Raw genomic sequence first — 26,328 nt, forward strand, 5'->3', positions numbered from 1 at the left:
GAATGACTTGTCTAGAAAGTATCCTCACCAGGATGCAGCCTTCCTATAAAGAAGCACACAGACACTTGTTTCATTTCTGAATGATTTGGTGCTTTTGAATAAATTGGTGGAATGAATAATCCAAAGATCCATGAGTGTCATGCAAACAGAGAATACAGTCTCAGTGCTATCAGACTATTATATCAGCACTCTCAGGACAGCTGAGCCAATCAGATTTGATTAATTAAGCTAACTGTTGTATGATATGGTTTATTTGTTAGGTGTGCTCCTCAATAGTCCAGTCTTTCAGCACTGAGAGAATTCCTCAAGACTCAAAGATCTGTGTCACAGTCCAAAACAAACAGGTAAACTATAGCAGAGATATTTGATGCATCTCGGAACAGCAGCAAATCTTACATATGATCGTAATTTTAACATTTCAAATTACATTTTGTCTTTGTTCCCGGTAATGTGCTAACTTCACCTCTCTGTGCAAGAATGTGCATACAATTCAGGGCAGGTTTTGGACCGGAAAAGAGGAAGTATTTGCAGCCTTTGGTGAAGTACAACTTCATGACCTAACTACATCTCAGCAAGGTATTGCAATGAAAGCAAACCTGTCCCAGCTGTTTCAGGTAAACAATAACACAATCTTTTTACTATCTTAGCTGGGTTGCTCCCTTAGGGCGTTTTCACACCTGGCTCGTTTAGAGCATTTTCTCGGAACCCGGTGCATTTTTTTCCTTAGTTTAGTTTGTTTATATGAAAACAACAAATGCTCTGATCTACTCTAAAAATCGCTCCGAGATTGCCTAAATGGGGTGGTCTTGGCCTGCAACTCTGGAGCTGTTCACATGAGCAATCCGACCCAACGAACCAACAGATCAGGTACATTTACTGAACAGCAGCACTTAGTTTTGCTAATGCCTTTCGAAATGAATCATGAGTTAAACTAATGCAAAGATAAGTGAAATTCCTGGAATATCATAAAGGAAGTGTATGTGAGATTGTGGCCAAAACTGGTATTGCAATCTGTAACGAATGTTCGTGGGGGTGTGAAGGAAGAAGACGGGGTCGGCTTTGACTGGGACTCGCTCTCTTTATTCAGTCTTGTTCAAAAACAAATAACGGTCACACATGTGTGTGTGTGTGTGCAAAACTCAGTTTCTCCACGATATGGATCGCTCCTTCTTTAATTCACTTTCTTTCTCAGTGTCTCTCAGTTCCTCTCAGTTTCTCTCAGTTTCTCTCAGTTTCTCTGCTGTGCACGCGAAGTCCCAGTCCAGGTCTCTCTCTCTCTCTCTCTGTACTGCTGGGGTTTAAATGCTGTCTCTCCAAGCCAATTACTGCAAACAGAGACAGGTGTTAGTGATCTGCACTTGACCTACTTACTCCTCGCTCGGCTCTGCCTCCTCTCTCCCGCTACAGACCTCGCGAAACCATGCCCCTCCTGCCACATACCCCCACCGCCCGACTCAGGCCGGGGAGCCATCCGGCCTGCAGCCTCCCCCCCCCTCCTCCTGGAGAGGAAGTCAGCCACAACCATCTGAACACCCGGCCTGTGGACCACCTTGAACTTAAACGGCTGTAAAGCGAGATACCAACGGGTGATCCGCGCGTTGGTATCTTTCATGCGGTGGAGCCACTGCAAGGGGGCGTGATCCGAGCAGAGGGTGAACTCTCGTCCCAGGAGGTAATAGCGAAGGGTGAGGACGGCCCATCTGATGGCCAAACACTCCTTCTCTATGGTGCTGTACATCGTCTCTCTCTTAGAGAGCTTACGACTGATGTACAGCACCGGCCGCTCCTCCCCCTCCACCTCCTGGGACAGGACTGCGCCCACGCCCCTGTCCGAGGCGTCGGTCTGTAGGGAAAAAGGGAGAGAAAAATTAGGAGCTTGTAAGAGCGGTCCACCACACAGAGCAGCTTTTATCTGGGTGAAAGCCTGCTGGCACCGCTCCGTCCACTGGACCGTATCTGGTACTTCCTTTTTAGTTAAATCAGTCAGCGGGCTAGCGAGGTCCGAATAGTTAGGCACAAACCTTCTGTAATATCCCGCTAGCCCCAGGAACTGTCTAACCTCCTTTTTGGTCTTGGGCCTTGGACAGGTTGCAATCGCTGCCGTCTTATCAATTTGGGGACGCACCTGTCCATGACCCAAGTGGAAGCCCAGATATCTTACTTCCACCCGCCCAATCGCACATTTCTTAGGGTTTGCCATGAGTCCCGCCCTTCTCAGCGACTTCAGGACAGCCCGCAAATGCTGCATATGTCGCTGCCAGTCTGTACTGTAGATGATGATATCATCCAAGTACGCAGCGGCATACGCAGCATGCGGCCGGAGAATTCTGTCCATCAGACGCTGGAAGGTTGCGGGCGCCCCGAACAAGCCGAAAGGAAGGGTGACGAATTGGTGTAATCCGAACGGCGTGGTGAAAGCGTTTTTTTCTTTAGACATTGGAGACAAGGGGATCTGCCAATAGCCCTTTGTTAAATCCAGTGTCGAATAAAAGCGAGCGGTTCCTAGTCGATCAAGCAGTTCGTCAATCCTCGGCATTGGGTACGCATCAAATTTTGACACCGCGTTCACCTTTCTGTAGTCTACACAGAACCGGACCGAGCCGTCAGGCTTTGGAACCAAAACTATCGGGCTCGCCCAATCACTGCTAGACTCTTCTATTACGCCCAAATCCAACATAGCCTCTAATTCTGCCTGAACTACTTTTTTCTTGTGTTCTGGCAAACGATACGGCCGGCTGCGAATGACCACGCCCGGCTCCGTCTCAACGTGGTGCTGAATGAGGTCGGTGCGACCCGGTAGGGGCGAGAACACGTCCGCAAAAGCTGCCTGTAACGTTCGTATGTCGGTGAGCTGCGAGGGTGAGAGGTGATCCCCCCCCGGGGCCAGAACGAAAGATTGAGGTTTTTGAACCGCTTCTGGCCCGAGATCCTCCTCTCCGCTCACTACCGTCGCTAGCATCACCGACTCCGCCTCTGACCACTTTTTTAATAAGTTGAGGTGGTAAATTTGACGTGCCCCGTCCCTATCGGATCGTACCACCTCATAGTTGAGGTCTCCCACTCGCCGTGTAAGCTCAAAAGGCCCTTGCCACTTCGCGAGTAATTTTGAACTGGAAGTGGGGAGTAATACCAAGACTTTATCTCCCGGTGCGAATTGACGTAACCTAGCTCCCCTGTTGTACAGCTGCCTTTGTCTGTCCTGGGCCTGTAACAAATTCTCCATTGATAGCCGCCCCAACGTGTGGAGTTTTGTTCTCAGGTCCAGGACATACTGAATTTCATTTTTTGCCGCGGAAGGTCCGTCCTCCCAAGCCTCTCTAAGGACATCCAGCACCCCCCGAGGCTGGCGCCCATAGAGAAGCTCGAAGGGGGAAAACCCCATGGAGGCTTGGGGACCTCGCGTACAGCAAACAACAGAGGTTCTAGCCACTTATCCCAATTTTTGGCGTCCTCGTGAACGAACTTACGAATCATGGTCTTCAACGTGCGATTAAACCGTTCCACCAGACCATCTGTTTGTGGGTGGTAGACGCTGGTGCGAATCGATTTAATGCCCAATAATTCGTATAGTTCGCGGACCGTCCGTGACATGAACGCCGTGCCTTGGTCGGTGAGAATCTCTTTCGGGATTCCCACCCGGGAAAACAGTGCGGCCGCCACACTCTTCGCCGAAATAGTGCGGAGGGGCACTGCTTCCGGGTATCGCGTTGCATAGTCCACTAGGACCAAGGCAAAGCGATGCCCTCGTGCAGATCGTTCTAATGGCCCGATGAGGTCCATACCAATTCTTTCGAAGGGGACCTGCACTAGTGGAAGGGGGCACAATGGTGCTTTTGGGGTGGCCGGTGGATTCACCAACTGACATTCACGACAAGACGCGCACCACCTGCGCACGTTCTCGTGAATGCCCGGCCAAAAGAAGCGGGCCATTAGACGGTTAAGTGTTGCTTTTTGTCCTAAATGCCCTGCCATCGGATTACAATGAGCCGCCTGGAATAGCATTTCCCGACGGCTTTTAGGTATTAACAACTGGGTTGTATCCATTTTTGTCTGGGTATCTTGGGTCACCCGATACAACCTATCTTTCAAAACTGCAAAATACGGATAGGTGAGCGGTTGTCCCGGTTGGAGGAGGTGGCCGTCGATGGAACGGACCTGCTCAAATGCATTTTTCAGCGATTCATCTTGGGACTGTTCCAGGGGAAAGTCATCGCGATCTGTGAGAGGAGCCATCTCCAGACCACTCGGTTCCCCTGAAACAGCTTCCCGAGGTCCCGAATCCACCTCTCCCAACTGAGCGACCGCCTCCCTCCGCTGCATATCTTTCCCCCAAGAGGCATCCGCACATAACTGCCCTAATAATTTATGGAATGCTGGCCAATTGGTTTCCAGAATCAACGGATGCTGGAGATGCGGGTTAACTGCAGCCTCCACACTATGCTTTTGTCCCCGAAATTGAATAACGACCGGCACTAAAGGATACTTCACCACTTCCCCGTGTACACACCTCACCGTAACCGTGCGGCTGTTACCCAATGCCTTGGGTTGTATCAGGCTTTGGTGGATGGAGGTCTGGTTACAACCTGAATCCACCAAAGCCTGATATGTACCCCCCTTGATACTCACAGGTATTAGGTACAATCCAGCTTGATCGAGGGCAGCTTGCGGCGCGTCGGGGACCCGGACCAGCGCGCCCACCTCCATGATAGGGCACTGATCAATGAAATGTCCAGGATCCCCGCAGCGCCAACAAGCTGGCCCAGACCTCACCGCCGCCCTAGTGGCCGGAAGCAGGTCGACAGATTGGCGTGGAGAGAGAGTGGGATTGGAGGGAGAAGAGACAGTGTCCGCCGCTGTCGCCCCTCCCCTCGGTGCCGGGCGGGGAGGTGGCCGAGGCTCCCCAGATCCACCCGTCCGCCATCTTGGGGCCGGTTTGGGCGGCACTCCCCCGCGAGACCTGGGAAAAGGGATAGGGGGAGAGAGAGGGGGATTGTTAGCAGGAGAGAGAGAGAGAGAAGCAGATGGTAAGTGTTCGCCGACCCCGAGGCACGCCACCAGCTGATCCTCCGCCAATTGGATGGCCTGGTTCAGCGACGTCGGGCGGTGGCACTGGACCCATTGCGCGGTCTGTTTGGGAAGCCGCGCGACGAACTGCTCCAGTACCACTCGATCTATGATGCCATCGACGTCGCTTCCAAAGTCTTACCAAATCTCCCGGTCGATCCAGCTCCGGAACAGCTCAACACAATCCCTTTCAAATGACTGTAGAGCGGTGTATCCCCTCTCCCCCACCCCCTGACTCGAGTATGCCAGATAGGCTGCAGGATCCAGCAGGAATGTTTGTAGCTGCTGCTGTGGTAACTAGAGCAGAGCTGGCAACCCAGATGCTGAAACACTACTGACTTTGTGATTGGTCGATAGGTGGAGGGCGGAGCTTCAGGCCAAAACACAACATGTCAACATTAACATCAGTGGGAACTTTTAAATCACAATATCCTGGCCGAACTACTGTTGTCAGTGATATAAGTATTTGAAATTAACATGATTTCCTAATGTCTAGTGGCATAGGCCATTTTATGAATAATTGAAATACATTTCTTACATACAGTTCCTTTAAATAGGAATATCATGTCATCTCAAAATTTTAGTAGTGGAAACTTGATAGCTTTAACTAGCTAATTCAATAAATGCCACCTTGCTAATTGGTTAAACAATGCTTTGGTACCATTAGCATAGCACTTGCTAAATGAGGACAGCAGTAGGATACATTTAACATGTATATGTTCTCAAACTAAGCTCATGCTCCACTCGTCATCAACATGATGGTAAACCCTACAAAAACCCCAACATAACAGAAACTCTTCTAAACTAGCATTACAAAACATGAAACACTACTAAATCCCCCACTAATATAACACACTTAGTTTTGGTATTTACTGTACCTTTTTGAGTGTTTTGGCAAAGCATGCTGGGAAATAAAAATCACAGCCCAGTTAAATTTAAGCTAGTCTATATTAAAAGAAACAAGTTCATAAAACTCAAAACAATGAAACAATTCAGATTATTTAAAATGTGTAAGTTTTGAGAACTCAAAAGAAAATGAAACATTAATTGTATTATACATTATCACATACATTATTTTGAGCGTTAGGGTTTACACCAAGAAAGCCTGGATTCTTGGTCAACATGATAAGTAAGGGATAAGTTACACCCAGCCGGTTGTTATCGCAGAATAAACCCAGACAGAGTGATCAGGGTCTTGCATCATTCTGAAGGGGTTTATTCTGCGATAACAACCGGCTGGGTATACATTATCCCGCTTATTACACGGCTACTAGTCTCAAATAAATTAGACACAAAATATTGTCTTGAGATTAAATATTTTATTAGCTCTTCCGCAAAGCTTCCGCAAAGAAAAACAGTTCCAAACTGTTTCAAGCCTTTATCTATTGCTGCTAAATGTTGAAAATGAATGCTGAAAGGGTTCGTTCACCCAAAAATGAAACCAAGCCTATAATTTACTCACCCTCAAGTCATTATAGGTGTATATGACATTCTTCTTTCAGACAATCGGAGTTATATTTAAAAAGTCCAGGCTAACGTTAATCCAAGCAGTAGTTGTAACGTTAGCTGTTTTTGAAGTCCATAAAAAATGCAGCTGTCCGTCAAATATTGTGCTCCACACGGCTCTGATGGGTTAATAGAGCCTTCTGATTTGAATCGATGCGTTTGTGTAAGACAAATATCCATATTTAAAACTTTATAAAGGAAACCCGCCTTGAAGTCTTCCATTGTTAGCCTGGTTTTACCAGACTCTCGTACATTTCATTTGTACATAGAGTCTGGCCACTCTCCATTGACAAGGGTTTATTTCCGCGAAGGCGGGCACCCTGTTGAGGTTTAAAACTATTGGATCTGCCCTGAGACACTCTGGATCTGCCATAACCAATCGCTAACATTTGGTCGTGACGTATGTCATGCGACCTTCGCCTGTTTCACTCATGGAAATCCGACAAAATAAAAGTGCACATGTTCATGCCACCTCAGTAATAAAACTATAGGATAAAACCTAAAACTCGTGCATTCGGATTGTGATTTATTCACGCCACGGTGGAGAGAACGCAGCGCTCACGTGGTCCGTAACATCATTGTATGCTGTAAATAAAACGTCATATGCTTGGTATGATAATAAATGCTGCTATAAATAACGGACCAATTCAAATGTTTAATTGCTTTTATTTTAATTTGTTTGAGCGGTGATGAAATATATTGCTCTTCTAAATACTTGCCAGCATTTTAAGGAAATACAAGTCTATAAATGCATCCTAATAATGTCGTGGCAAATTCTAAGTTCTAACTTGTCTCTAACTTTTTAAAGAAAAATCTATCAGAGTTGAAGTTCCAGGTCTCAAAAGAAATTAACTTTATTGTATGAACAACAAAGTGAGATGCCAGCTCAACATCTGACCATCTCTTCCTCAGCTCACACTTTTATACAGTTCTAGCTCAAGGTTTCATGGGAGGTGCATTACTCCCCACACTTTTTGCCACAGTTACTCTATTCATAAACTTATCCATTAGGCACCATTCTTTTTGCAGTCACCTCCTGGTTTTTTCCACAATTATATATAAACAATGTATCATATTTGTCTGTGGGCCTTCCCCGCCTTCCCAGTACATGACAGTGGCCCAGCTTCTCACCCATTTTCCCTTGCAACTAATGTAACGACTCCTGTTTCTCACGCTTTGATGTTTCTTACAAGCGGCAGACCATGGTTTCTTGGTGCCCAGCTGAGGCCAGCTTATACTGCAGCTAAGGCCTGGTGAGGCCTACTAAGGCCTAATGAAAATGAATTTCTTCTACAATAACAGCAAAGCAACCGTATGGTGTTCTGCAGTGGTCAAAAATGATTTCCAAACAGTGAATTTCGAAGTGATATATTGTTGAAAACTCAGAGATGTGGATTCGGACAGCTATTACATCAACAAGGCCGGGGATTTTTCCACGGGTGGTGAGAGACGGATGGCAATAAAATCACTGACCAGTCCATGTAACTTAAATAATGGCAATACCTTCCGACCCCACGAGAAACAGTTACCGTCCGAATAGCTTCAGCCAACTCCTTCATCACTAACGAAGCGATCTGGAAAATCAAACTTTTCCCGAATTTACCCTGTTGGAGGGCCGCAACATCATGGCTACCAACAAACCCCAGCAAAGACTATTGCTCCGGCTTTAACTTCTGGATATTCGGCAGCGGTGCGAAGCCACAATGCAATGAATGGTTTAGTTTGCATCTTTCTCCGCCCCCAATACTGAACTACATCTCAAACTAGCGCTCAACATCAACGTCATCGTTCTCAGCCACTCCCTCTGTTCGCTGATTGGACCGGTAAAAAATTGTTCGGAGAAAAGCTAAGACTACACAGCAGTCCCAGACGTAGTACTGAAGGAAAATGAAAATTGAGCGGAAGTACATAGGAGGGCAGAGCCAGGCTATTCCATTGTAGCCATGGCTGTTTAAATATTTAACAGCCACAAGATGGCGGCAGCGTTAAGCATAGAAGTAGGACCGGTCAAGATAACTCGTAAGCTGTGTCCCAAAGTGAAGGGTGCGCACTTCGAAGGCCATGCACTTCGAAGGCCAGGCCGCGCTGTCAAAGTGCACGAAGTGCATGAAGCTCATAGACAGTAAAAGAAATGGACAGAGCGATCCCATTGACGTCTACGGCGAAAAAATGAAGTCAAGGGGCACTCACTTCCTGATGGCTGAGCGAACTTCTCAGGCTCAGACTGAGCTTGACGACGTAGGTGTGACATGAGCCTCCTGTCTGACAGCTGTAGGTCTTCTAGTAGTTGTGGAAAGTGAAAGCTGAATCGCGTTGTTTAAATATTTTCTCCCGTTGCTTTTGGCTCACTATGGGCTTCTCCCCATTCTTCCCCCTTGACTTTATCAGACTTTATGTCTCCACGTCCCCCCGACTGTCTCATAGACAGTAAAAGATTGCCTGCGAGCGTCTCCTCAGGTCTATACGGTAATTTCTCAACTGTGCGACAGAGTCGCGTTGGTTATGACGGAATCGTTAGCCTATTTTTACAAAAACAGCTTCTGCGGGGCGATAGTGTAAGATACAAGGTAACGGAGCCTTTTATGCATTGTCGTGTTTCTTTAGAAATAAACAATGGACAAATGGAGTCTTTAAACGTCTCAGATGTAAAGTTATTGACTGTCAAAGTGACTCAGATGAATGGGAGTCAATGGGATGCTAACAGCAGGTGATGGCTTGGTTAGCAATGGCAGCCCCTAGGGGTTGGAATGCTTTCCGAGCGCTAGATTACCCCCTTGATGAAGCGGCACGAAGGGCGAACCGAGGAACAGGGTTGCCAGGTCTGAATAACAAAACCCCTCCAATTGTTATTCAAAAGTATCGGAATCACGGCCAGAATGCGCCAAAATATCCCAAAATGCGGGGCGTGGGCGGTAGAAATATTGCGTAAGTAAAGACAACTTAACCTGTGGACTATAGGCTACAAACACCCCAAAGCAACAGTAGCCTAAATGCAACCCCATTCCAGACAACAATGAACCAATGGCCTAGCAGGTTGTGACAACTGACAGCGGACGTTCGTGAGAAGATTTTAATAAGAGAAATGGAGCATATATAATAATAATAATAATAATTTTACATAATATTATTAATAATGTGTTTAATGTAGCTACAAATTATAACGTGCATTACAAAAATAAACAATGTAGGCTAAGCTACAGAACAACCACTTCTCTTTAATTTAGCCTACTTTTAAAATGAACGAAAATGAACAATAGACAGTAGTTCCTTTGTTTAATTTACAAATAACTTGCATAAAAAATAAAAATAAACTAATAATATAGCCTAGCCATTTAAATTGTTCTGTGTCGGCCACGCATTCAGCCTTAGGAGGATCGATCTTTGACCGTCGTCAGTGAACATTTATTCATTCATTCATATAAAAAACTTTATTTTAGCATCTATGTACGCAGTTTTCATTTATTTACATTTTTTCTTATAATTCTGAGTGACAGATGTCACATTTGATTTAGCCTATTTTTCTGTGATATTTGTTTTAGCTACGGTGTTGATAGGCTATAGCCTAGGCTAGGCTACTATGCTGTAAAAAATAAATAAATGATTGCACGGACAATTCCTATCCCCAATGTCTCTCTTTCTGTAAGGGACATTTAAAAGATAGATTCTGGAAACAAAATCTAAATTTAGCTGGATCAGTCGGGTCGGGAATAAAATAATTTATAGCACGGAGTGAATTTTACGCGCGAGCGGAATGGTGCGGTGCGGAATAGCGGGAGCGGGACGAAAATACAGCCCCGCGCAGATTTAATTTTGAAGGCTATTTAAAGAAAGTGCATGGAAAAGAAAGAAAGAAAGAAACAGCGAAAAGGGTGATAATGGACTGATTCATATTCTTGAGATAATGGTTGCGAAATAAATAGCATTTAAAAATTGGGAAATTAAAGTTAATCTTGGTTGCTCAGGGCAGGGAACTGGGAACTGTGCGAATACACTAAATGTTTTATTTACTTCAAGCGCTTGCGCTGTTGTGTTCAATAGGCTACACTTGAGTTACCGACCGCTATACCGTCTTTAACTGGGAAATCAGTTCGAGTGCCGCGGGAATGTGGACCAGTCAAATCCTGTAGTCACCAGTGTGCTATGAATTCTGGGATAGGGAAGGCTGCGAAGTTGTGGGAAGGTTCCATCTGCTGTACCCTTCCTTTGCCTGAGAACCGAAGGGCGCATTTTGAAGTCGCTCATGAATTGCGGCAGCCTTCGTCGCACCGCTGTGACCACTTCAAATGTGGCCTTCAAAGGTGCAGCTCTCACTTTGGGAAAGCCTTCGTAGTGCCACTGTGACGTAATCACACTTCAAATGCGGCCTTCAGAGGGTGCAGCCTTCACATTGGGACAGCCTTCGTAGTGCCGCTATGACGTAATCGCACTTCAAATGCGGCCTTCGAAGTTAGTGCACTTCACTTTGGGACACAACTGTAGTACCCGGATGAGCGGTTGTTATCTGGAAATAACATACCGCTGGAATGCGTGATTGACCAATCAGAATCAAGTGTTTCACAGAGCCGTGTAATAAAGTAATATAGCGGCAGCTACAAACAAAGCCACAATAAGCCCACAGAGCTGTTGTCTATCCATCCTGATAGATTATTGCTATAAGTGGAATCACATAACATAAATGTCCACGATGACTAATGGACAGCTTACTTGCATGTGACTTGGATTAAACATTTTTGGTCTGTTTAGAATTGAAAATATTGAACTAAACCAAGAAGAAATTGCAGCAGTTGTATCAGCTGTGATCCTTGTTTCAGAACAATGCAAATTATCTACAGGTGTGAAAACAGCCCTAGAATCAAATTCAGATGGGAGGCAAATCATTTTTTACAGCAGTGTTGTGTTAAATCTTTACAATTTTTAGGTGGAATTAAGTTAAGAGTGTTTTTCAGCTGGATTTCCCGAACTCTATCAGCCTAGATACTGAGGTGCTCAGGAGTCACAAGAACACCAGCGAGTTTGAGTATCACTCTGAAGGGAAAATAGCCATTGACAACAAGTATTATCACGTAAATGATCATTTTCCAAGTCATTTATTGCATATTTCCGAGCATAGTTCTCTTGATGAATGGATGAACTGATATTGAGTGACTTTCTTATTTTTCATGACATTCTAGGCACATGCAGCCATAAGAGTATCTCCTTTTGGAAACATCAGTAGTTCTATCAGCCTGAAGGCAGATGAAGAAAATGTAACAATTCACTTTACTCAAGAATACAAGGTGGCAAAGGGCATTAGTGATGTACGCATTCATGCTGGCTTTCATCAGACCTTATTCCCTGGGGTCACTTCAAATGGTCATATTCATTTAGCTGCTAATTCTTCTTCAGAAAGGTAAACTGATAACAACAGTTTGTCTTAATGTAGGACGAGACATACTGTATTCACAGCACATCATGATTGTTTTATTACCCATCATTTGTTTTCATTTGTTTTTTTCTTTCTCTCTAGTGTTTTCTTGCATTGTACAGTAAAAAAGGAAGAGGAGATGTTTCATGCTCATTTGAGCGGAATTCTACCACATGATCGGTTGCGTCTGTCTCTGTCAGGGGATCTTGTCAATTCAATACGAGATCTCACAGTTGTTCCTGAATCAGCTCGTTTGGTTGGAGTACTAACACAGTCAAAGGGTCTAACTGAAGGTAAAATCAATATGCCAATTCATTTACTGTAATAAAAAGTTCAGTTTCAGAAAGTTCAATGAATTTAAGGGAGGCTGACTTATGTCTTACGGACATTCATTTTTAGAGAGGAATCTGTCTTGCACAACCAGGTGGTCTTTGGCACCCTCAAAGTTTTTGTGATTAGATTTGTCATAAATAAATCTATAATACATTTTGTCCATTCTTATCCTGGTTTAATTGGAAGGCATTCAATGTGTGTTTGTGGTGCAGGAGAGCTGACCCTAGTAGTGGATGATTCTGTATATGGTCTGGAAGTGACTCGTCAACATGAGAGGAACTCTGGAGAAGAACTTAGTGCTTTACTATGTGTAGTTGCTTTGGAGGAGTCACTGTGTGTGAACATCAGCAGCAATACGACACAGCATGGGTGCAAAAGTCTTCATACCCAGCTGTCTCACACTTTCCCTTGGCTACGTTTTGCAGGTAGAGTATGCTCAGGGGCATTATCAGACTCTTGTTATGGCTGTTGCAGAGTTTAATGTTTCTGTCTTTGTCTATTGGAGCAGGGCTTCCATTTAACAGCAGTGCAGGTGTGAATGTGAACTGGAATGACAGCAGAGTCTGTGTCCAAATGGAGCTGCATGCAGGGACCAGCGAGCTGAGAGCCTCACTGGAGCAGAGTTCACACGACACCACTCAAACGACCGGACACACTAAGGTTAGGCAATCACAGTCATTCAGTAATTGTCAATCACTGAAAGTCTTCCGGAGTCACAAATCTCATTCACACCAACTGACATGCAAGAACAAATGAAGTGTGTGTCCACTTTCTTTTCTTTTGTTCTTACAAAACTTGAAGGCGTCTACTCTTTAAAGGTCCCATTCTTCGCGTGTTTTCGAAGCTTTGATTATGTTAACAGTGTGCAATATAACATGAGTTCATGTTTCGCGTGTTTTTCACACAATTGACTTATCTGTACAGCACTGTTTCCTCTGTCCTAAAAACAGCCTGATGATTTCCTTGTTCTATGAAGTCCCTCCTTCAGAAACACGTAACGAGTTCTGATTGGGCCAGCGCTTCCCGTGTTGTGATTGGACAGCAGCTTAGCATACTTTGCCCGAAAAGGTCCCGTCTCTTACCATAACGGGAAGATGCAAGCGCTGAATGCGCGCTCTTCTCCACGTGGGAGAGCTACAAGACCACGCCCCCTTTTTTGCATGTTCCTGTGGGTGGAGGGTTAGTCAACAAACTGTTCTAGTGATGTTATTACATCCCTGCACTTCCTGCTGTAGTCCAAACCGACCGTTCGCTGTAGGCTTTGAAAGGGAACTTCTGTTAAATAAAATATCTCGCTTGGCATTGAACTTTGGACTTTATAATTTTACAGTTATTATTTATGCTCTAACAGCAACATTACACACTAACTAAAGTTTGAAAGATGGAATCGTGAAGAACGGGACCTTTAAATCTACATTAACTACATTCACGCACAGGCTTATCACCTTGTTAGTTGTAGTGGGTGACATACAAGCTAACGTTACCAAACTATAATCACTAAAACATCGGACTTGTACATCGCTATCATAATTGTTTGTCTTTGGTGATGTATTAATAACTCAGCGTCACCTGTATCAAAAGAGAAATAATTTAATCCGATGTTTAAAGTGAATAAAATAGAATAAAAATATATGTGCTCATTAGTGTATATTTACTTCTTTCAAGTAATAAAGTATTCTTGTAAGTTCATAATATGCCATTGAAAATACATACGTGTGAGGGGTTTGAATGCTGGTCGCCATGTTGCCCCTCCATCTTGAAAGTACATTAGCCAAAGAGGGACATACCTATAAATTCAAGCTTCGCCTTTCGCGTTTTAACACTCGATGGCACCGTGTAGAATGTGAAGAGGGGGATTGCCATGTTAATCTTGGACTAAATCGGCCACCGTAGGAGTTAAAAGAAATCAGAATTGAGAGGAACAAAAACTATTATTCACTGGATGGTCATATACCACTAGATGGGGGAAAATATCACACAGTGCAGCTTTAAAACGTACTCGGTTACTTTCGTAACCTCGGTTCCCTGAGAGAGAGGAATGAGTATTACGTATGGGGAAAAACTCCTTTTCTCGAGAATGTGAAGCAAAATTTTATTAATAAAGGTATCTATGTAAAGCGCAGTGAGCTGCACGGCCATAGCCCAGCGCGAGGAGCGCTCTGATTGGCCGGGCCGCGGCAACTGCAGGAACCTATGGTGAGGCGGCTGAGAGGAACGAACCAATGGGGGGCGTTCCAGAAGCCCGCCGAAAAAGGTGCTTATATTTGCATACAGGAGGCTATATAAGACCCTAATTCGCCATAGGTGTCAGGTTTTAAGATCGACTGAAGCGATACCTGAGAAGCATAAACACGGCACGGAATGTAATACTCATTCCTCTCTCTCAGGGAACCGAGGTTACGAAAGTAACCGAGTACGTTCCCTTTCGAGAGAGGTTCCTCGTATTACGTATGGGAACACAATGTAAAGCGCCGTGTGTGCTGACTGACCCAGTATACCCAAAGCACATGTTAATAAACCCCCGATAGACCGACAGAGGCGGCTTATAAGGGGAATGAAGAACCGGAAGAGTCGGTTCGTTTGAACAGCTGATCGGACATAGTCGGATCTTATGATGAATGAATAAGTGCTTGAGGGCTAATGTGTACAGGCCAAAACATAAGGCAATCTGTTTGTCAGGGTCTAGAAAGAGCCTAGATGGAGAGAAGCCCTGCTTGTAGAGCTGGAACCTCCAACTTGTAGAATCTGATAAAAGTGGACGGAGAGGCCCAGCCTGCCGCCGCACAGATATCTTCCAAAGAAATGCCACACGACCAAGCCCAAGATGAGGCCATGCCTCTAGAGGAGTGGGCTTGAATGCCTGTAGGACAGGTTAGGTCCTAGACCTATATGCTAGTGGGACTGCATCCACTATCCAGTGTGAGAGTCTGTTTCATGACAGCACAAACTTTAGTGCGGCCACCGAAGCAATGAAGAGCTGATCCGACTGCCTGAAGGGGGCGGAGCGCTCTAGATACAATCTCAATGCTCTGACTGGGCAGAATAGGTTTGCGTCTTATTCTCTCTGAGACGCGGGTTAAGCAGTGAAAAGACCTGCATACTGAAGGGGTTGATAGCACTTTCAGCATAAAACCATGCCTCGGTTTGAGCACAACCTTGAAGTTGCTGGACCCAAACTCAAGACAGGAAGGGCTCACGGAGAGTGCAGGTAAGCCACCCACTCGCTTAACCGAGGCCACAGCCAGCAGAAAAACGGTTTTGAGTGATATGTGCTTCAAGCTCGTGGTCTGAAGTGGTTAGGAGGGGGAACCCTTCACGGCCTCCAAAACCATGGCGAGGTCCCAAATAGGGACGAGGTAGGGGCAAGGCGGGCTGAATCTCCTGGCCCCTTTAAGAAAACACACAATAAGATCACTTTTCCCTAGTGAATGTGCCGCGATCGGAGCGTGGCTAGCTGCTATGGCGGAGACACACACCCCGAGTATGGAGGGGGGACGACCCGCGTCCATTAGCTCTTGGAGAAAGCGAGCAGTTCCGCCAGTTCGCATGAGTGTGCGTCGATGTTTCGCGTAGCACACTGGTTAGAAAACCACTGACCACTTCAAAGCAGAGCTGCCAGATAGCAGGGGCTCTAGCTTCCGAAATAGTGTTCATAACTTGTCAGAGAGGTTCCCGGATACCGTTGATGGGCCATACGTGGAGGGCCCACAGCTCGGGATTGGGATGCCAGATCTTCCCTTTCGTTGGCGGAATAGGCCATGGGGCTGTGTCTGACAGCTGAAACAGTTTGGAGAACCATGTGCGGTTCTTCCAAAGTGGGGCTATTAAAAAGCACAGGCTTGCAGCTGGATCGCGATCGGAGGGAGCATATAGAGGGGGTCTGGGCCAACATTGGCCAGGGCATCCCTGCGTTTGCAGAAAAAAATATTGGGCAGCGTGTGCTGTGTGAAATGAATCGTTTGCGGGTAAAGGGACCATCCCCCTGGGGACATGGGTCCTCTGGATAACATGTCCGGACCCTGATTCAGAATACCTGGCACGTAAGCCGCCCTTAGGGAGCTCAGATCGTGCTCTGCCCATAAAAGGAGATGCTTAGCCATGCAGTGAAGAGAGTCTGATCTCGGCTGCCCTAGCGATTTTATGTACGTTATCAAGACGTGGTGGTTCTTATGCCGTAAGACGCTCATTGAGTCTTTAGTCTATGACAATGACTGTACTGATAAGCCTGCCCCTCGAAGGCGAATCTCAAGAATGGCCTGTAGAGGGGGTTATCGTAACGTGAAGTATGCGTTTTTCAGATCTATTGAGAAAACCCAATCCCCGGGGCGAATGTGCGCGAGGATTTGTTTCACCGTCGGCACCTTGAAACGAGCGTGTCATAAGTGCTTTGTTCAGATGCCTGGAAAATGGGCCTGAGACCGCCATCCATTTTCGGCATGAGGAATTAGCGACAGTAAAAACCTGACTCGCTAGCGTCGGGTGTACTGTTTCCGCCGCTCTCTCCTTTAACAGTTTCAATGCCTCAGCGAGAAGCACGTGACTGACACTGCTTCTTACTGAGGGCTCGACCACGGCTTGAATCGCGGGGTCTGCGAGCAAAACTGTAGCGAGAACCTCGTTTTATATGTTCAACACCCAATATTATATACCAGGAATGGCCTGCCAGGCCTGGGCTCGTGAAGCCAGGGGTTGAATTAGATTCGGGGGCTGGCCGCTTAGTAATAGGGGCCTGTTAGCCGGGTTGCTTGTGCTGTAACACTGCTTGTAACACTGTGGGGATAGTGTTAGTTTTGGCGGTGCAGGCTTTGCAGTGGGCGCGCGCCTCACATTTATATTGTGTGTGCGAGAGTGAACTTTGTGAAAAGAGCTTGGGTGCAGGAGTGCAGACTGTAAAGTTGGCACATTTCCTACATAGAAAGCTCTTTTGTGTGTAGTGTAAACAATGTGCAGTGGCGCACAACCTACGTAAAATACCCACGGTGCAAACCAGTGAGCAAATCCACAGGGGTAAACGCACACAGCATTAGTGTGCAGGCGAGCGTGTTTAACACAGGCTAGTTGACTGCAATATTTCATCTCCAGTCACTTAACTTAAGGAAACTGGGAGAATGTAAGGAAGTGCGGGTGGTATGTGAGCCATTCCACAATGCCGTTATGTTCTAGCCTAGACTGAAAGCGCGCATGCAGACAAGCGTGTTTGAACACAGGCTAGTTGACTGCAATAAGGCTAGTTGACTTTATATGGTGTAATCCGGCCGCGGCGGGATTTATTTGTGATTTTGTGAGGCTGAATTAACAGTGCTTATGTAGGGGTGCACACTGTGTAGTGGACACTTTGTCTACAGTGTAAAAACCTTTCCAGCCGTCTGAATAAAGGGGACTGGAAGTGATAGAGTGAAAAAAGGGCTTAGCTTGGCAGCCATTTTCCGACGCCCTTATGCTCTGACAGTGAGCGCGTGCTATGACGTAAGTCGCGCTCTAGTCAGCAACGCGCTGTGGAAGGGGCGCGCGCACGCTATCATGACAAGGCAGCCATTACAACTTCCTTGGCAGTAAGCGCGCGCTGCAGCGACATTGTTCTTGACATACCCAACAGCCCGAGCTCGCTCGTCTAACTTACTCTAGTATTCTCTGTCCGCAGCGCTTCAGCACGACGGCAGTAGAATGAGCACGGCGAGAGCTTCGGCTCGAGTTAGTTTATTCACTCTAGTATTCTCTGTCTGCGGCGATAGTGCGACTGAGCGAGAGAATAGGAAGCGTGAGGAAAAACTCTGTCCGCGGCGCTTCTAGCACGGCGAGAGCTTCGGCTCAAGTTTGCTTATTCACTCTAGTATTCTCTGTCCGCGGCGATAGAGCGACAGAACGAGAGAATTGGAAGCGTGAGGAAAAACTCTGTCCGCGGCGCTTTTAGCACGGCGAGAGCTTCAGCTCGAGTTTGTTTATTCACTCTAGTATTCTCTGTCCGCGGCGATAGAGCGACAGAACGAGAGAATTGGAAGCGTGAGGAAAAACTCTGTCCGCGGCGCTTCTAGCACGGCGAGAGCTTCGGCTCGAGTAAGTTTATTCACTCTAGTATTCTCTGTCCGCGGCGATAGAGCGACAGAACGAGAGAATTGGAAGCGTGAGGAAAAACTCTGTCCGCGGCGCTTCTTCAGCATGGCGAGAGCTTCAGCTCGAGTTTGTTTATTCACTCTAATATTCTCTGTCCGCGGCGATAGAGCGACAGAACGAGAGAATTGGAAGCGTGAGGAAAAACTCTGTCCGCGGCGCTTCTTCAGCACGGCGAGAGCTTCAGCTCGAGTTTGTTTATTCACTCTAATATTCTCTGTCCGCGGCGATAGAGCGACAGAACGAGAGAATTGGAAGCGTGAGGAAAAACTCTGTCCGCGGCGCTTCTTCAGCACGGCGAGAGCTTCAGCTCGAGTTTGTTTATTCACTCTAATATTCTCTGTCCGCGGCGATAGAGCGACAGAACGAGAGAATTGGAAGCGTGAGGAAAAACTCTGTCCGCGGCGCTTCTTCAGCACGGCGAGAGCTTCAGCTCGAGTTTGTTTATTCACTCTAGTATTCTCTGTCCGCAGCGATAGAGCGACAGAACGAGAGAATTGGAAGCGTGAGGAAAAACTCTGTCCGCGGCGCTTCTTCAGCACGGCGAGAGCTTCAGCTCGAGTTAGTTTATTCACTCTAGTATTCTCTGTCCGCGGCGATAGAGCGACAGAACGAGAGAATTTGAAGCGTGACGAAAAACTCTGTCCGCGGCGCTTCTTCAGCACGGCGAGAGCTTCGGCTCGAGTTAGTTTATTCACTCTAGTATTCTCTGTCCGCTGCGATATCACGACTGAACTAGAGAAGAGGAAGAGTGAGGAAAAACTCCGTCTGTCCGCGGCGCCTCCTCAGCGCGATGGTATAGTGACGAGAGCTTCGGCTCGAGTTCGCCTATTCACTCTAGTATTTTCTGTCCGCGGCTGTAGCGCGACGGAACGAGAGAAGAGTGAGGACAACTCTGCGGCAGCGGCGGAAGAAGAGCCGCGGCGGCGGCAGAGTGAAGAGAGCTTCGGCTTGAGTGTGCTCATGTCCTCTAACATTCTCTCTTTCCGCGGCGCTATTCAGCGCGACGGGACGAGAGCAGAGGGAGAGTGAGAAGAGCTCCGTCTTTCCGCGGCGCTTAACGACGCGGCGGAACGAGAGAGTCCTCGAATAGAACAAGCCTGTAAGCTCTAGATGTGGCGTTGCAGCGGCAACACACACACAACACATACAACACTCAACATAGACACAGTTTAAAGGATATATAACGCCGGATGGCGTAGCTGGAACGGCAGAGAAGGCGGAGAGGGAGTCCGTCGTCCTCAGCTGCAGGTTCCGCTGGTGCCTTTTCAACGGCGGTGCTTCTTCCGGAGATCAGCGAAGGTATCGCTGAAGGAGATAAAATCTGGGACCTATGGCGAATTAGGGTCTTATATAGCCTCCTGTATGCAAATATAAGCACCTTTTTCGGCGGGCTTCTGGAACGCCCCCCATTGGTTCGTTCCTCTCAGCCGCCTCACCATAGGTTCCTGCAGTTGCCGCGGCCCGGCCAATCAGAGCGCTCCTCGCGCTGGGCTATGGCCGTGCAGCTCACTGCGCTTTACATAGATACCTTTATTAATAAAATTTTGCTTCACATTCTCGAGAAAAGGAGTTTTTCCCCATACGTAATACGAGGAACCTCTCTCGAAAGGGAACCACAGTTAACTGTCTGTTTTCTTCACCTTTCACTCAGGAGCTAAATATGCCTTCAAACTTTAAAGAAATAAAGATTTTACATTTATCGTGATATTTATCGATATCGACTGATCTGGAAAATTATATTGTGATAATTTTTTGGGCCATATCGCCCAGCCCTAATTACACATGATTCAGACACTGGCCGTGCTGATGCCGTTTCCTATAGCATCAACGCCATGATGCAACCTGTGCGACTTTCTTTCTTCTGCAGAACATAAATGAAGATTATTAACATTATGAAGATTTTTATTGAATGGGCCAAAAAAGTATTTGTCAAAATATCCTTTTTTGTTGTTTGTTTTGTTACAAAGAAGAATCAGACTTACATACAGGTTTGGAACTATTGGAAATATTTGGAAATATTTAGCTGCTTTTTTATTTTAGGAAAGGGGACCCAAACAAGATGATCATTTATATTTGGGGGTCCATGCTCTAGAACTCATAATCAAAAGACTCATAATCATAAAACTCATAATGAATATGCTGGTTTCCTAAAACGTTTCTAACATCCATATAGGATGAACGAGGACACATTTTTTTCCCTCCAAATTCTGTGTTTGTTTTGAAACCAGCTGTAATACCTGACTTAATCAAACACACAGTAATAACCACTTGTTGAAGAATAAGCAAGCATCATTTTAGTGTGCAGTGGTATCCATATGGATGTCCCAGAAACGCCTTGTACATTCTGGGTCATTTCCCATGTTGTTGAAGGGAAATGCCTCTGATTCCACACTCCTCTCCTACAAGTAAAGCAAACTGAAGGCACAAAGGCTTGTTTTCACAGGTGAAATGCACAGAGGGAATCGATCCGGGCCACCTGCTGGGCGTCTGCTCTGGGCGGGACGAGGACGACTCATTGAAGGTACGTGGGTGAGAACATTCAAGACTGTTTCCTTCTTTTGAAGAATGGTTCAGTGATCACTATGAACAATTCCTTCTGTTTGTATCGTATGGTGAGGGACGTCAGAACTCATCCTGATATTTGTGTAGGTTGGAATCAGAGCCAGGCTTTCTAACTCTCAGAGTTCTGCTTTCTCATTTGATCTTCAAGGGTACCACAATACCTCCAGGTAATGTTATCTGTTGGCAATATTACTAAATATACATTACATCAATGATATATAAAAGTAATGTATGTTTAGACTGTCCAGAAATCCTGTCTTTTTTTTTAGTATTGGGGTAATGGTGAACATTTCCCACAACATATCAGCTTTACATCCGTACCTGCCGTTTGAGTTTCACTCAAAATCACAGGTATGACAATCAGGTTTATAGTTTTTAATGTATTTTTGATGCACTATGTTTGATGCACAGTGTACATACTGTTTTATACTAGTTTGTTGTGTGTGTGAATGCATGATAAACATTTTAAAGGGGCTTTCAATAGTTCGATTTCAGTAGTTACACTAGCTAGCTTTAGCATCGCTATTCTTCATACCGATTTCTACGGTGGCCGGGAAGTGCAAAACAACATTACAAAGTGTGAAACACTTTTACGAAGCTCGAGACGAATGTACATTTTGGAAAACATTTTTACCTATCACGAAACACAATTACATGGGGAAAACACTTTTACCAAAGATGAAACAAATTACATTTAAGATAACAAATGAACAATTTCAAATTAGCAAAACACTTTTAGCAGACTCAAAACAAATTTACAATGAACGATTCTTAACGGAGAGGGAATGTACCACACACCGGTGAATGGAATACTGACCGCTGATTGGACAAGACATCTGTCAGTCATGACATACAGAAATTATACAGCCACTGCAGGAGAAAGTTGATTTGCATCCACGTGTAATCCATGTTGTTTTGCCCTTCCCGGCCACCATAGATTTCACACTGGTGTTAGGCACTGCACTGTAAATGTTAGGCATTTATGTAAATCGCACTAATACTAGTGAACTTAAGGTAGGTCTAATAATTAATTCCCTTAACTGTTGATAGCATGAACATAAGTGTTTTCATTGCCTAATTTTCACACTTTGCATCACCAAACAACATTACGCTACTAGCGTATCTACAGAGACGGCAGCCAATGAGTGTGAGGATTCTTTCCAACACGTGGGTCATGTCATTTCAGCATGAATAAATACACTGAGTGGGGTGACCTGTGCAAACTATGTATAATTAAAATACCTTTTATAGGAAACAATTATGAGTTCATATTTCCACTCGTTTGACTGTACACTGTTTAGATGACTCTTTACAAAAACAATAAAAAAATAATAAAGGTGGGGTAAGTGCTATCTGGTAACCGTTCTTGATATTTCAAATCACCAAAACAAACACGCTCCTACCCCCAAAAGGGTCTCGCCCCTATTTTGATAGTGCCACCCCACACATACGTAAACCCAGAGGCATCAACGGCTATGGCAAAATCTCTGTGTATCTAATCCAGGTTGAATATTCAATGAAAAAGTCATCCCTTCTATCACAAAAACACAAACCGTTCTTATGAACAACTCGATAGTACACAAGCAAGACAGTCCAACTAACAAACATATTACAATTATGACAAGATTAGAGTTACAGCAATCACAAAAACACACACAAACCGTTCGCATTAACAACTCGATAGTACACAAGCACACAGTCCAGCTAACGACATATTACAATTATGACAAGATTAGAGTTATAGCGATCACAAAATCACAAACTGTTCTCATGAACAACTCGATAATACACAAGCACACAGTCCAGCTAACTACATATTTCAATTATGACAAGATTAGAGTTATAGCGATCACAAAATCACAAACTGTTCTCATGAACAACTCTATAGCACGAGCCGACAGTCCAACTAACGACATATTACAATTATGACTGGATAAGGGTTATATAGATCATAAAAAGAGTAAGCAAACATATATTAGGAGTATAGTATCTTACTTGTCGGAGACATTGTGTGAGCTGATGCTTGAAGCACACAGTGAGGAGATTTAGATGCTCCATACGGTGTGGAAATGAACGGGTCTTTATCATCGCTGAAGTGAATGACGATACAATCGCAAATGGACTAACAAGCGAACATGACACATGATATAGTCAAGCAGCATATATTAGACTAGTTGTCGGCTAATGTCTGTCATGTGTGACTCGTGTGTTTTGAATAATGACGTGCACTGAGCCTCTCTTCTCACCATCAATAGTAGACACGCCCCTTATCTGCTGATTGGCTACAAGTTTTTTATTCTACTCCGCCGAGTCCTTTTTCTAAAACGGTTTTGAAATAACACTTATCCCACCTTTAAGTGTAATTTAAAAAAAAAACAAAAAAAACATGAAACTACTGGATGCACCTTTAAGTATGCTAGATTGTTTCCACATGACCTCATTATGCAGATGTTTACTTTCCGAAGTAGTAACCCAGCTTATAGGGAAGGTTCTCAGAACTTTGACTAACATTCTGGCAAGGTTCTCTCAAAGTTATAAACAAACGTTTATAGAATATTGATGATATTCAGAGAACATTCAATTTTTATGTTCCTTTAACATTCACATAACTAAGAATAAAAAAGTGTCTTAACTTTATTGGAACGTTAGCAATGTTAGAAATGTTCTTTGGACATATTTTTGTTAGCTGGGTGTTATATCATAAATATATTTTTTTTAATGTTGTTTAAAAATGCCTTATTTTGTTCCCTCACAGTTGAGCCATTCACACTCTTCAGTTAAGGGTACTGCAGAGCTTCTGGTTGGCCTGAGGGGTTTGACTTTTGAAGCTGAGATTTTGAGTACACACACTGGCTTTAAGCAAGTGCTTGTGTTCAACCACTCTATACCTCAGGTAGTGGAATTGTCAGTCAGTCGTAATGTTACGTCTTCAGTTAAGGTGTAGTCACATTTACTGCTGTTCAGCAAAATCCAGTGATTTCAAACAATCATCACTTGAGAGTTAAATGTTTCCCAATAATTTTCATATTGGGTTCAAGTCACTCAAATTTTCAGAAAGCTGCGTGGTTTGAAAAATGACTTCTGTGTTAGTGAGCGGTGCTTCATACATGATTACATTATTAGCTTTACATTACATTATAATTACATTATTCCCAAGAAAAAATGACCCCACTTTGTTCTGCAGGGGAAATGCAGTCATCTTAATAGAAATATGGAATTTTATGTGCATTTTGAATTTGGCTCAATTTTGTTAAACTTTGGTATGTTTATTAATAAAGAGCTGCTTAGTTTGGAAGTAACCTTCCAAAATTTATTCATACTTCACTATTGATAATAGACTTTTTTGTCTCAGTTATGCTAATGTGACTGTGCCTTAACACTATATGAAATATGTTGCAATGTGTTTTGTTACATTTAAGTTTGATTAATGTGTTATTTCTATATTAGCTACACTCATTGCCCACGAATCTGACAGTGAAGACACGCTATGGTGGAAAGAGAGGGTCACATACTCTCACGCACCGAGCACAGTGGGAGAATCAGAATTTAACACAGTCTGACTCCTCAGATGGTGACACACAGTTACTGCAAAGTTATCCAGAACTGACAGGTGGCTATACCACATTGCTATGGAGGGGGGAGTTGCTGATCTAGTCACACATGTCATCAGTTATTATTATGAACATGCTGATATGACTCTCTAATTGTAGGAAAGGCTCAGGGTTGGGGTTTGGACCTCAGGATAGAGAATGACACTCAGAGAAAACTAGGTGATCTGAGTGTCGACTGGACTCTGTTTGGAAGCCATGATAAGGTGAGGCCGGACAAAGGTTTTCTGAGGTTTTTATGTTATTTTGGCGTTTTTTTTTTTTTTTTTTTTTAAAGTCTCTTCTGTTGTGTTCAGGTCAGAATTCAAAGCTCTTGGACTTTGGTGAGCAGACAGACAGATTCATTAGAGGAGAAAAAACCCTTTATCTCAACACTGGCTCAGTTTCACATACATTCCCTATCACATGGACCCAACCACAGGCACGATTGCAACAATCAGGTACACAGTTGCCAACTCTCTAGTTCCTCAAATCCAGCCATTTAGCTCAAACCCTGTCTGGGTCCAAATCTATTTACAGGGACAGGCATTTTTAATTGTGTATTTAATTGTGATGCAAACTCTTCATTGCTTATACTTTTTAAGATCTATTAAGGAAAATATATGTAATATGATTTTGTTGCATTTCTAATAGGCCTGTCTTTCAAGGGTCCACGGAAAGCCTATAAATGTTTCTGTAACAGTGAGTGAGCACTGGCATGAAGACTCCAGCAGAGGGCAGGCCTGTATCTTTCTCTCACCAGGACAGGTAGGCCTACACCACAGCATTCAACATGTGTTTTGCAGTTCTGCAGTTTCACTAACCTTTTATTGCATGGGGCACAGTGGAAACTCCAAGGGAAGTAGCTGAGTGTGAGGTGTTTGGGGAAGGGGAGTCAGGGGTGTGGTGCGGGGGTGGTCATAAGCAAAGCAGGAGTACATAGAGTGTCCTGAACCACCGATTTGTAGGCCATGAAAATGAAAGGGAGGTGTGTGTGCCAGTATCGCTGATGGCTAGCAGTAAGAATGGCTCCTTCCATGTCCAGTGGAGCACTCCATCACACAGCGGCAGTGTGTTGAATTTGGACCATAGTCCCTTTGTGACCAATGAGTACCATGTCCCCCCAATTGGGCCTCTGCTGTGTCTCCAGCCAACACTGCACAGAATTTAGATAGATCCTGCTCCTGCTCCAGCTCCAGCTCCAGCTCCAGCTCCAGCTCCAGCTCCAGCTCCAGCTCCAGCTCCTGCTCCTGCTCCTGCTCCTGCTCCAGCTCCAGCTCCTGCTCCAGCTCCAGCTCCAGCTCCAGCTCCAGCTCCTGCTCCTGCCACAGCTCCAGCTCCTGCTCCAGCTCAGTGCCACACATGCAGGTTGTGACGCTTATCTCCTGGTACAGTTCCGTATTCAATGTCTCTCTCTATTTTCAAAGTGACTGCAACCCTCAGCAGCACAAGGATGACGAGATAGCATTCTTCCAGCCATCAGCCACTGAAGGACATCAACCATTTGATGTCCTTCAGTGTTACATGGCCTGTCCTTATAATGAATGGTTTGCCACACAGGTAGCATTTTAAGTGCCTCACTGCCATTACTACCACAAGAAGCTCACCTCTGGTGACACAATAGCACCTCTCACCTCTCTTCGTCTGGTCCTTACTGCAATAACACCCCCCCCCACACACACACACACACACCAATGTTGCCTGCATCCGTGTCTCTGTGTTGTCAGGAGGAACAAGGACTGGAGCTTTACTCAATGCCTG

General features: G+C 45.0%; 1 protein-coding gene across 1 annotated transcript in view; it reads left to right on the plus strand.

Annotated features, from left to right (window-relative positions):
* Positions 1 to 26,328, plus strand: part of LOC137089401 (uncharacterized) — a 126,218-nt gene that overhangs the window by 53,441 nt on the left and 46,449 nt on the right. The window contains exons 33-47 of the mRNA XM_067452980.1: positions 261 to 344; positions 477 to 614; positions 11,517 to 11,633; positions 11,742 to 11,959; positions 12,077 to 12,267; positions 12,520 to 12,732; positions 12,816 to 12,967; positions 20,862 to 20,939; positions 21,068 to 21,147; positions 21,250 to 21,331; positions 23,736 to 23,873; positions 24,428 to 24,590; positions 24,691 to 24,794; positions 24,885 to 25,028; positions 25,222 to 25,335. Coding sequence (XP_067309081.1) covers positions 261 to 344; positions 477 to 614; positions 11,517 to 11,633; positions 11,742 to 11,959; positions 12,077 to 12,267; positions 12,520 to 12,732; positions 12,816 to 12,967; positions 20,862 to 20,939; positions 21,068 to 21,147; positions 21,250 to 21,331; positions 23,736 to 23,873; positions 24,428 to 24,590; positions 24,691 to 24,794; positions 24,885 to 25,028; positions 25,222 to 25,335 — 2,016 coding nt within the window. The remainder of the gene's footprint in view (positions 1 to 260; positions 345 to 476; positions 615 to 11,516; positions 11,634 to 11,741; positions 11,960 to 12,076; positions 12,268 to 12,519; positions 12,733 to 12,815; positions 12,968 to 20,861; positions 20,940 to 21,067; positions 21,148 to 21,249; positions 21,332 to 23,735; positions 23,874 to 24,427; positions 24,591 to 24,690; positions 24,795 to 24,884; positions 25,029 to 25,221; positions 25,336 to 26,328) is intronic.

Source organism: Pseudorasbora parva, chromosome 9 (assembly GCF_024679245.1).
Source record: "Pseudorasbora parva isolate DD20220531a chromosome 9, ASM2467924v1, whole genome shotgun sequence".
NCBI lineage: Eukaryota > Metazoa > Chordata > Actinopteri > Cypriniformes > Gobionidae > Pseudorasbora > Pseudorasbora parva.